Source organism: Notolabrus celidotus, chromosome 9 (genome assembly GCF_009762535.1).
Source record: "Notolabrus celidotus isolate fNotCel1 chromosome 9, fNotCel1.pri, whole genome shotgun sequence".
NCBI classification, from domain to species: domain Eukaryota; kingdom Metazoa; phylum Chordata; class Actinopteri; order Labriformes; family Labridae; genus Notolabrus; species Notolabrus celidotus.
The window spans coordinates 24040309-24052666 of NC_048280.1; the positions used below are offsets into that span (position 1 = coordinate 24040309).

The window sequence follows — 12358 nt, forward strand, 5'->3', positions numbered from 1 at the left end:
GCTAAAACAAGAGCCAGAAAACCACTTTCATCATTCAGACAAAACAGACTTACTGACTTCCTGTAGAACGGTGCACATGCTCATCACAGCTGCCAGTTTTAGGCACCGAGCTAAATAAGAAACAGTGGTATTTTGCAAAGCTAGACTAAAATGTTCCTCAGTGAAAACCTCAGTGCAAGTGTAAAACAAACAAAAAAATTCCTGCCTCAAGTTGGAAAGTTACGACTCTGGCTTTTTCCCCTGTTTTCTTAAAAAGATAACCGCTTTGCTCTTTCCAAAATTACAGTGGTGTGTTCCTGGCTCCTTAATGGTTTCAGCTGTATCCTCTATGTACGGAACAGCAAAGTGTTCCCTGTCAGAAAGTGAGGAAATACACACAATATAAAGCGAGAGAAGGGTTAGGAGTAGGCACATGAAAGGCAAAGTCACAATGGGGAAGGTACACAAACAGCAGGCAGTGGGGTTTCACTGGGACTGTTCTGGTTACATAAACTCTGAGAAACACCTTTAAGTGCTTTCCAACCTGCTGAGCTCACAAGCCCATCTATTTATGAATGAAGCAGAGGGACGATCAATGTCTAGACACTTCAAACAGGGACAACATTGAGTTACTGCACTGGAGAGCTGGCTTGAACTTGAACTAAAGTGGACCTGCTAATTTAGAGTCATCACCACCCTGAACAGGCCACTTTAAGAGGAGGAGAGAGAAGATAACAGTGTGGCCACCACTGTGACAGAAACACTGACATAATGCTTCCTGAGGTTGCACCTGGTCCAGCCCCTCCACAAATCACCTTGACTGCTTAATGTGCAAAAGAATACCTGCTCACCTCAATACAGACACACTGCGGAAATCTCTGTGTGTGGGCTGAAAGTCTCCAGTCAGTTAGTCTGACTTTCAATTTCCACTTCAACATGCATCATTAGCCAAAACAGCTTATATGTGGGTGCTGCACTCTTTAACTGCTCACATACTTGACATCAATCATAATTTAACAAGCCTTACAGCTTTCCCACACTTTTTATGAACAGTTATGAGTCTCGAAGGCTTCAAGACAACAATAAACCTTTAATAAATCACATGTACTCCCATTAAAATAATAAAAACAGAGCAGTTTCAAACAGAAATATGACAATGGGATGTAATAAAAACAAAAAAAGAGCAATTTGGGAATTTGCTCTCACTCAGCACATAAACAAGCAGGCTAACCCACAAGAGCTTAAACAGCTTCAAGGGAATTTACAAACATTTATAAGTCAGCAAAAAGGAAGTAAAGGAAGGATAAATAATTTGTATTAACTTTTATTACTTACCAATGTGAGTGCAGGTTAATTAAAGCTGCCTTCTCCACCTGTTGAAGCTCCTCGACAAAACGCTGAGCACACACCCTGAAGTCAGCAGGTTACTTCAAATACTGACAACAAAAAAATGTCCAAAAAACAGAGTAAACAGCAGCTTTTCGACCCCTGTCCGTCAATATTGAAACACTGGAGCGATAATGAGGAGCTGGTAGTCCTTTGTCGGTCTGTCCCCTGATGTTTCAGATGTTTAAGTGGCGCGCGGCATGAACACTACCTGTAGACTCGCGCGCAGTGCTATCACTGAAATGGGCTCGCGGTGCCATGTGCTATTACCAAAATAAAAGATTTTGACAGAGCCAGCAGCACGGGGCGTGTCGCGTGCATCAGAGAGGAGGGAGGAGACGAGGGTGCAACGGCGATAATTGAGCAATTTATTCGAGAACGAGCTGAATGGGGTTTTGGGTGCGCGCGCCACCTGCTGACGACGCGAGATAGAGTTGTACGCGGTTCAAACAGAGTCAAATACAACAAATGATTCTTCTCAAAGACAAAGAAGAAATAGTTCAATACTCGTTTGTTTTTAAAAATAAAATGTCCTGAGCTTTTTTTATCTACTAAATCTATATTTATTTGACTTGTATTTCAGGTTGTTAACCTTCTATCTTTATTAAGAACTTGTGTATTTTCACGTGACTGGCGCCACCTCTTAAAACTACATGAGATTTCACAATGAAAGAAATGTACCAAATGTCGCAGCAGCACTCCCATGACATCAATGACGTTTATATGACTAATTTAATTACTAATGACTAACATTCTTAAAATAGATTTTTCTCGTTATGTGGGTTTTCTGGTTTTCTGACACATTGTAGGGAGTAATATTAGCAAGGGAGTGTTTTATCCCCTGTAACAATGTTATACATAAGCACATTTATTTTGAAATGTCAATACATGATCAATGAAGCATTAGCATAACATATTTTAACATTACACAACTGATGTAAATTAGATTAGAGTAGATTAGAAAATCTTTATTGTCCCCAAGGAGCAATTTGGTTCACAGCAGCAGTCTTACACACATCCTATATACACAAGCAATACACACAATAACAAACACAAGTTCACACATTAATTTAAATACATATCCATACAACTCCCATGGATGACATCATCTTTCCTGCACATTAGACCAAAGGTATCACAATCCAATGTAGAATGGCAAGGTCCTACAGTTTGTTTAAAAACCCACCAGCTGAGGGCACAAATTATCTTAGATATTGGCTTGATCTGGCCCTCCTAGTACATGTGAACCTCCTCCCTGTTGGCAAGAGTCTAAACTCTGAATAAAGGGGGTGGTGAGGGTCTTCAAGGATGGCCTTTGCCCTCTGAGTGGCTCTCACTTGGTAAGAATGGCCAAGATCATTAAGATTAGTGCCAACCCAGCCTGTTTTTGTTAAAAGTGCTGAGGTTACCAAACCAAGAGATCATTGTAAAAGTTAAAATAGACTCAATAAAAGATGAATAAAATATTTCAAATTAAACCTCCTCAGCTTCCTCAAGAAAAAACATCTCTGATTGTCCTTTTTGCAAATGGCGTCAGTGTAAGCATTAAAAGTCAGTTTGTCGTCAAGAATTGTGCCTAAGTATTTATACTGATTCACTGTCTCCACAGCAAATCCACTGATGACAGTTGATACCTTGACTGGTTGGTTCTGACGAAAATCAATCAGCATTTCCTTTGTTTTTGAGACATTTAGATGTAGCCTTTGAACATGTATGCAGTTTCATTTACTCCAGTAAATCTGTTTGCAAAAAGGTTTTTGTTTGTCAAGTTTTTTGTTTATCATTGTCTAGTTTGTTTGTTTGTTTTTAACATTGAGCTGTTGACGTGGTTGTGTTTCACTGGACTACAATATGTTCAGAGGTGTTGAACAAGACAGGAAAAACCTGTGAAAAGTATCTTTAATTATGTTCTACTTTCTAACATGACACATTAATAAAGGCATTTTAACCTTTAAAAAGGAGTGCCTCAGTTTCACCCTCTTATTTTAGATCAGTTCATACCCTCCACCTAAGAGTTAATAGATTTGGAAAAAAATAAGAAAACACACTGCATGTAATCTAGTATAATTCAGTACTTCAACAATTTAAAATAGATATAAAACCAACAAATATGAGTGTTAATTCACAAGTCAATCACAACACCTCACCACGTCACACCTGACCAAGCTACTCCCTCAACATTATAAAAACCTTTATAGTATACCTTGTTGTTTGAGATACATTACCTGAACTGGATGCATTTCTAATGTAAGTCTTAACTTACTTTACATTGTTTATTTAATATTTCAGTCTTTTTCATTGTTTGTACATGGACAAAATCATCAGAGTCTAAATCCACAACATTGACTTGTTACCTATGAGTTAAATAAACTGAAGCACTGGATCTCATGTTTGTGTGTCTATGGTTTGTGCGCATGACCAGTTGTCCTCTTAACCAGAGGCAACATTTAGCGACAGCTTTTTCAATTGGACAATGTCAACACAAGTAAAAAAAAAAATGTTTATCATCATCAAGACTCCTACAGATAGGTGTTGAATAGTGCTATTGTAACAGATTATATTATCCCATTGTGCATTGATTTTATTTCCATAGTATTATTTTTTTTATTTTAAATTTTGTATTTTTAGCCATTATACCAATGTGAAGAGCTATAAACTGCCTCTTATTGTTTCACACCAATGACAACAAAGATCTATTATATTATACAAGTTTGCATAAAGAGGGGTCACTGATAATACATGTAAATCAAAAATAATTAGAATATTTAGATTTTTTGTTTTTTAGTTATAACTCAAAATTAGAAGAGTAACTCAAAATAAAATATGCTAATATCTTCAGACATGGGTTTTTTTTAGCTTTTGAGCTACAGGCCTTAATTATAATGATTAAAAAGGAAAAATTATTGAAAAACTTCAGAGACACTTGAGTGTAGAACACATACATTTTCAATTGTATTGAACTGATTGAAAATATTGAGCTTTTTCACCACATTCTAATTTGTCAAAAGGCTCTGTTATATAATCTCTAAAGTTCCCTTATGAAGCCTTTAAGATTTTTTTCAGTTGTAAATAGAATGGTTGTTAATTGTCAGACTAACTTTTTGGGATAATCATAGAAATACCTTCACAGTTCATGTCCTTAGTGAGAATAGGTGTGTTTGATCTTTATTGATGTATTAATTGGTAACCATTTAACCAGTCAGTTGTAAATCTGACAGATTCAGTACAAATACAGGCATGCTGAAGTAAATGTCAATGTACTATTCCCCTCGTTATTGAAATAACATCTGAAAAGCATTTACCAAATGAAGACATGAGCACAAGAGTCTCTCAGTCTCACTCTGTAATGTTTAATTGCTTTAAAAAATGCGTACCATACATGAGATACATTGTTTTGTAAGCAAATATATATTATACTTTCAATTTGATAAAAGGTTACAATCTGTACAATCATCTCCTACGTCTACTACGATTCATTTTTACAGCGAAACAATAGATATATATTATGAAATTGCATGATAAGACTTCATGATAAGTGTTTCATTATCAGGCTTAGAAATGCCACAGCTGTTAAGGGCTGAACTAAAACAGAAAAACATGTTAGTGGTTTTAGAAATACTGTTAACGTGTTAATCCAGGAAGCAGAGACAATACCATAAAAGCAGCAGTAGCAAATGTAGTTAATATTAAGTGAGCGGGTTTTGTTCAGTGGAGGATTTAAAAGATCAGATTGCACAAAAGGTTCAATTTGGCACATACAGCAGTACTTCAAATACTTCAAAACATCATCCAAATATTGGCTGTGGAGACATTTACCAGATCAGATTGACAAAGGTTTAAAATATAATGTCAGATCAAAGCATTTTATAGTACAGCAGGACATTTGCTTTCACCTTTGGCTTTGCCGTTCATGGCTTTAGAGGGACAAATGTACCAAAAAGCTTTAGAAAACACAACATGCATTCATTATATTTGCTCTTCTGCATAGTCTAATGAAAGGCAGTAAACTTAATATGACACGCCTGAGCCCTTACTGTGCTTTACTGTCTACAGGTGTTCATGTCGTTTCCTCACACTTGTCTCGGTTATTTTCACAGATCTGAAAGAAAATCTGAGGAAGATAGTTGAAGGAAATGTTAATCAATTGAAATGCCATGAAAAAAAAATTGCCATTCTTTTTCAAAAACTGTAGGCAGTGGTTCTGTGGTGGTAAAAAAGAACTGAATAAAGGATCACACTGTATCAGTAAGGATCTGTGCTGTTCACTGGGAAGGAATGCAAATTTCCAACATCTGCAAACAGTTGTGGAACAAAACAGCCCATTCTCTGCATCTGAAACAGTATCATCAGCATTCATTCCTTCCTCTAATGTGGTGTGTGTGAAAGCACTCCACAGCTCTCAGTGGAACACACACACACTCATGCTTTCATGCAGGGAGGTGAGGTGAAAAACCACTTCCATTTCCCTGCTTTCACTCATGAACATGCTATCGGACTAATTTATTTCAGTGTGTGATGGGTGGGTGTGATGAGGAAAGGCTGTGGTGTCAGTGCAGGGTCTGCTGGAGTGAGTTTAAGTGACTGTTCGGTCTCATGTGAGTCCAGGTGTTTGTGGGCAGGCAGGAAGTGAGGAGGTCAAACCGGTGCCACGTAATTCCCAGGAAAAGTTCCAAAAGCACGAGTCCGTTCTGACGTACCTGCAGAGGAGAAAAGAGCCCACTTCATATAATGCAAAAACAACTAATTGTATGTAGATATGCTTAAAGAAAAGAAGTGTATCTGTAGTGTAGCATAGTGTCCACTAGAGGGGGTGCTAACACCGCTGAATGTTGTGGTACGACTGACTGAAAAGGAAATACTTGGTTGCCTCAAAAATGTTGTTTTGTTGGATAAGATGTTATGAACTATTTTTTCTATGCTGTGCACTCTGGACCTACTGTTACTTCACTTTAAGGTTACAATTTAAAACCATGGGTCCTTTAAAGGCACTGTGTGGAGCTTTCATGTTGTGTTGTTTCAGGTGACCCCTTAGATGAAACTGGTGTTTTTTTTTTAAGGGATGAAGACTGCATATTCCCATGATCACCATCACCCACTCTTTCACTCATTGCTCTTGCCAAAGCCTGCATTTGTTGTAGAATACGGATCCTCCTTTGAATACTGCGTTTCTTTGTTCAGGAACTTTTTGCAATGTGCAGAGTGATGAGAAACCTATTTGTAGCTACACAAAATGATCAATTGTGACCAGGACAAAGCTTTGTACACAGTGATTTATTACTGTTAGCTTACAAAAGCCACACAGTACTTAACTGTTAAGGGCCAAATACTGACTGGTACTGACTGACTTTTTTTTGGGGGGGGGGGGGGGGGATCAGACACAGGCACTAAAATTTGGAATGGAGAAATAAGCTGTAATCTCTATTTACTATGTAGGTCATGATAAGCTGTCAGTAAGAGAGGGAGACTATTTCAAAATCACTTTAAAAACTCCTCATATTGCCTTTAATGAAAAAATATTTCATGCCTTTTCCATTTTAAAAGAAATGTAATGCATTTCCACTCTCCGTGTATAATACCCCAATGGTATATAATCCAAAGAAAGTAGAAGATTTGAGGAAAAATTGAATCTTCATACAGGATACAGAGGCTCCCTGAATGGTTTGATGAGTATGAAAATGGGAATTATCACCTTGTAAGTATGATGATGATTGAGATTGATATTACGTTCATCTAAAAGAGGCAATAAAGTTGTTTTGGAACTTGGTTTTAGTACATTTGTACCTACATTTGTTGCATATCTTTGTATGTTGACCCCATTCATTGTGCTGAAAAAATAAAGATCTAGTAAGTAAGGAATTTTGAAAAAAGAAGGATTTTCCTTTTGGGGGCTTTTACATCTTTAACTAGAGAGGCCAGGACATTGGGTAGAGCAGGAAACCTAGAGAGAGAGTAGGGGAATGAACTGCAGGAGGGGGGCTGCAGGCTGGAATCGTACCAGCGCTGTCCGCTATAAGGGTGCACAACTAAACCATATGGCTAACTACGGGCCAAAGTGAAGGAATTTAAAAAATATATATGTCTTACCTACAAACCAGCCGTCGTCACATTTCTCCATCACTTGGACGATGTCTCCTTCTCGGAGCTCCAACTCATCTGAATTCTGTGGTTTGTAGTTGTAAACAGCTTTAAATCTAAAACAGAGAGAACAAACAAACACAACATCTTAGCCACAAGTTTACCAGCACTTTGTTTGTTCTGCAGCAGTGTGAACAAATAAAAACACTAAGACGTACGGTTGGCGTTGTGCAACAGACCCGGGGCTGCTTGGCGCTGGAGAGTGCGGCAGGGAGTTAACGTGTGGAGCAGACTGGTTTGGTATTGCACCCTGGAGGAGAAAAAAACCTCATGTCAAACGTTATGAAATGATGAATGATGAATAACACTACTTTATACACAAACAGTGACAGCACAGTGAGGGCCTGGCAGACAGGCAGTGAGAGCAGACCTGAGCAGGGTCAGTGTATCTGGGAGTGTTGGCAGTGGACGCTCCAGCTCTGTGTGCAGATGCTGACGCTTGATTGGATGGTGAAACAGCTCGATTGTTGGTGCTCACGTTAGCGGAGTGTGTCCCTGCCCAGTGGCTGTTCTGGTTGGTGGGTGAAACAGGTTTGGAGGTGCTTTGAGGCCACCGATTGGCTGTCTCTTTGGATACAGGTGTCTGGGTGGGGGAGCGTGACTGTGAAGCTGGGCTGCCATAAGGTACAGGTGAGGATGGATTAAGCGGGGAGTGACCGGGTTTGGGACTGAGGGAGGTAGGGGTGAAGGGGGACAGTGGTGAGCGAGGGCAGGGTGAGTGGAGGGGACGTCCTGGACTCTGGGGTCCAGGGGAAACAGGGGACATGGGGCCGGGTGAGTAGTCGTCTGAGGAGAATCTGGTGCGGGGCATCTTGTTGACCTGGACGTAGCTGGCCGGAAAGATGCCACTCCGGCTGGTCCCTGTGATCCGTCCCTCTAACCACTTTTCGTCAACACGCCTGGTGATGTTGATCACCTCACCCTGAGAGGAAAAAATACATAAATTAATTCTCACAGGTAATGTTACAAAGATTTAAATAATATCTAGAGAAAATCATATCCATAAGTTTGATGACAAGTAGTCTGTCAATTCTAGCATAACAGTTAAAAGAGATGAATTATCTTAAAATGCATACTATGAAAAGTGACATTAAAGCTGCATTTTATTCTATAATTCCATGTAATGATATTAGAAAAATCTGTATTGACAGGTTGCCAATTTTTGCCAAGGTCCTCATAGTGTCCCCATATTGTTTCATAAGCAGGATACAAGTTTCATGTTCATGCAGTCAATTTAAAGCTACAGTTACATTATGGTTAGCTTAGCTTAGCTTAGCATAAGGGCTCAACTAAGTGTTTTCTTGAACTCCTGATGTCACTGCACAAATAATGAATAAATATATGTGGGTAGATAATGTACATTTGAATCCTGTAATCTGCACTGTAGTTTAATTTACTGTAGCTTTAATTTGCTCTCATTAAAAAGGCACAGATTATTTATGATGTCATTTTAAATCTGTTATAATCATTTATAAGTTACTTTGAGTATAGTTAATTCTCTTTTAGCATGATTTTAATAAATTCAGTTTTTAATCTGTATCTTAAAATTAAAATGTTCTTATTGTTTGAGTTTGTTGTTTAATCCTCATGATTTCAATCTGTATCTAAATAAACATAATCATATATATGTAAAGAAACTTTCCTTGCCTTTAGAATTGTAAGAAGGTACATTCATTAAAAGGGTTAAAGGCTAGTTGTCTCATAGTTTCCTGCCTTCATGCTAAGCTAAGCTAAGCTAAGCAGCATCTGGTATCTTCCTGAATAGCATTAAGACATTGGAGTGGCATCAACGCAGACATGAGAGACTGATGACAAACTGATGTGTTTCAATGTTCAAAATTGCCTGCATATTTGATAGAAGTCATCTGCAGCACTCACTTTACGAAAAGAAAGCTCAACAGGTAGGTCAGCGTTGAAGTTGAACAGAGCCACAGCTTCCCCGTAGTCCAGCACCTGGAAAGTGGGAGACTTTATTGGTGTTGGCTTCTCTGTGGGAGCAAGGATCTATGAAGGAAAAAAAACAGAGTTTTGAGGCAGTATAAAATGGTCCCAAATAACACAAATCAACAAAGAAAGAGCATCAAATGTCAGACGAAAGAGAAATTCACCTCCACATAGGTTGTGGGGAAAATGCCAGCTCTTCCATGGTGTTCTCCTTCAAACCAGTTTGCATCCACCTGCCTGTGGATGTAAACAATGTCGCCTTTCTGCAGCGTTAGCTCCCTAAAGAAAAGAAAAAAGAAGTCAGACACAGAAGACAAATTAATCTGATAAGAGTTCAAAATGTACTTATTCAAAATCCTATTAAGACAGTTGATAAATCTAAATTGTTGTTGGATTGTTTTCTCCCAGAAAGATTAAAACAACTATGCAGGAACAGAAATAGCATATTTATCATATTAGCTCACAATGATACTCACTTTGGCGACTGAGCCTGGAAGCTGAACTTGGCACGCGCTGCTTTCATCTGGAAAAACAAACATGCCATTCAGTTTTGGGGAGATTTTGCACAGTTTCAGTTATTATGTGATCCAGAATGAACTCAGACTAACTAAAACCAAATGCCACAACTAAAAACCACATTAAAGAATGGATTTGAAAACAATTCTGCAGCCTTATAAGGTAAAAAGAGTCAGAGAAACATACCTTTTTCTCCTCTTTCTTAGGCGGGAGCTCCATGGTTTCATTTGCAGGCGAAAGACGTTCTACTGTGGAAGAAAGTACAAGCACAATGATTTGTATAGAGAGAATGAAACATGCACTCTTTTGTTCAGCACATGTTGTTTTGTAATGTGTTGCTATGGAAAAAGCAATCAAAGCCTTCACACAAAACTATCTTTTGAGTTATTCGTGCTGGCTCGCTGCACTAATTTCCAGGAAAACAATTGGATGAAGCCAATCTTTAATCAGCTCTTCCGAGTTCCACTTCCTATTTTTGTGGGCTTCCTCCCCACCCATCTCCAGCTGATCCTTTTAGCAAAGAAAAAACTGTGAAAGCTCTCCACGTTCACACCAGCATTCTCTTTCAAAATGTGAAATACCACAGCCGAATGAAAGAGAATCATGGGACCTTAGGAATGAATATATTGGATTACTAACAGCTATCATCAAATGTACGCTGCCTGATTCAATGAGCAGCCTGTTTACTGAGCGTGCTGATTTATTTTTGGGGGGAGGACATGATCAACTTATGGAGAGTTTGCTGAAATTCACAAAGTGAACGTGTGCTGTAGGTGAAGGAACCCCATGTTTACCATATGTGGGAGCTGAGATTGATGGTGGCGTGCCAGAGAAGTGGTGGACGGGCTGCTTTGATGCTGGTGGATTGCTGAAAATTGAAAAAATGTTACACTTTTTATGTTTATCTTACACTCACAACTGTAAATGCTCATAAAATGCAGGTACAGAAAAGTTTTTGATGAGAAGCCAAGGTGTAAAAATATTTATGCCCTATCCCGCCCCTTTCTGAATATTTATTATTTACTTTGTGTAAAAATTTGGGATTAAAATAATTGCACAGGCTAACTGTTCCCCCCCTTAATGTAAATCTTTTTTAGTTATTAATGCACATATATTTCATTTACATGTTCAAAACAATCAAAAGACTATCAAACATGCTGAAATACACAGAATGCTTTGGCCTGTGTCTGTGTGGCTTATTCCTGCAGATTTACAGTGCAACACATCTGGATACAGCTGCTGCGTGTCAAACACTGGACAGTGATGAGACAGATAATATTACAGCTAAAAGGTCAAACAGATGATGACTGTGTGGCTCTTGTTGTTATCCTTGAAATGAAAATCTGGTTCTAATGAAGTCTGAAAGTTGAATTATCCTCCCAAAAAAATCTGTCTACTTCCTCTGATCTCATTTGCATATTTCCAGTCAGATTTGGAAGCACTCCAGCATTTACAGCTGGGACACATGCAACAGCTTGTCGACATAACAGGAAACTGTAACAAAAAAAAAGGGCTATTTTGCTGTTTAGTTCCACATGTCCTTAGCAACAGGCTCTTTAAAAGAAAGCCCCTCATCCCACCCCGCCAGGAAAGGTCAAAACCTGTGAACCCAGCTTAGCAAACAACAGCGAGAATCCTCCTGGAGAGAGAATGACACACACAGTGAGAAATGTGGAACGCAGCCTGCTGTTTGAAGTCACAAATACTGAACCTCAGCTTGTTAAATTTCAACAGCTTCCCTAACAGGGAGTCACCTGATTCAGAATCAGAAAAAGGTACCCTGCAGAGTTTTAATGGCTGTGCTGTCCAATCAGAGCGCTGCATTTCATTAAGTGAAAAAAAAACAGCCGGGAGAAATGTTGTAAAGTTACTCCCACTTGATGAAGCAACATCAAAGTGGATTAACAGCCTGGGTGTTGGGCTCAGAGGAGGTCTGTTACGTGATGGCTGACCCTCCATTAACCTCTACAATCCACACGTTAGGAAAGAAATATCCATTTAAGACCTGCTGAACAACAATGGTGTGATTTAAGTTCATTGTTACACCATCAGGGAGAGAAATTGGAGCTGCAGATTTTTCTTAAGAATGAATAAAGGGAAAAGCTTCAAGAAAGGCTGTATGTTCAAGAAAAACTATGCTTTTTGAGTGAATTAGTATGTTTGAGGGACATGTTAATGTGAGGAATATTGCATTGAGTTAGACTTTTTTTTAAAACTTAGCAGAAAAGCTTCTCATAAAAATTGCAATGTATTATTTAAAGTTGCATATCCCACATTGCTCCTTTTAGTTTTGTAGTCACTGACCTGTAATTTGAAGTCCCAGCCTTCGCAGCAGTCACTGTATCCCTGCCTCTGGCCTCCTGAAAGCAGAGTGAGTAGTTAAACACAAGTTTGCTCC

At 38.8% G+C, this 12358-nt stretch overlaps 2 protein-coding genes across 15 annotated transcripts in view; both read right to left on the bottom strand.

The window, feature by feature from the left end:
- Positions 1–1706, bottom strand: part of pdlim2 (PDZ and LIM domain 2 (mystique)) — a 41434-nt gene extending 39728 nt beyond the window's left edge. Inside the window, exon 1 of the mRNA XM_034692347.1 lies at positions 1315–1706. The gene's annotated coding sequence lies outside the window, so the exon portion shown is untranslated. The remainder of the gene's footprint in view (positions 1–1314) is intronic.
- A 2798-nt stretch (positions 1707–4504) lies between these two features.
- The window catches only part of sorbs3 (sorbin and SH3 domain containing 3), a 45144-nt gene continuing 37290 nt past the window's right edge, over positions 4505–12358 (bottom strand). For 8 of the 14 annotated variants that reach the window (XM_034691756.1, XM_034691755.1, XM_034691758.1 and 5 more), the window contains 10 exons: positions 12265–12320; positions 10755–10828; positions 10147–10208; positions 9921–9967; positions 9609–9723; positions 9379–9504; positions 7871–8422; positions 7659–7750; positions 7450–7556; positions 4505–6062 (listed from right to left, as the gene is read on the bottom strand). In XM_034691756.1, coding sequence (XP_034547647.1) covers positions 6001–6062; positions 7450–7556; positions 7659–7750; positions 7871–8422; positions 9379–9504; positions 9609–9723; positions 9921–9967; positions 10147–10208; positions 10755–10828; positions 12265–12320 — 1293 coding nt within the window. In that variant the 3' untranslated portion in view covers positions 4505–6000. Of the gene's footprint in view, positions 6063–7449; positions 7557–7658; positions 8423–9378; positions 9505–9608; positions 9724–9920; positions 9968–10146; positions 10209–10754; positions 10829–12264; positions 12321–12358 lie in introns of all 14 variants that reach the window. The other 6 variants (XR_004632394.1, XR_004632395.1, XM_034691759.1 and 3 more) reach the window with 5 other exon arrangements.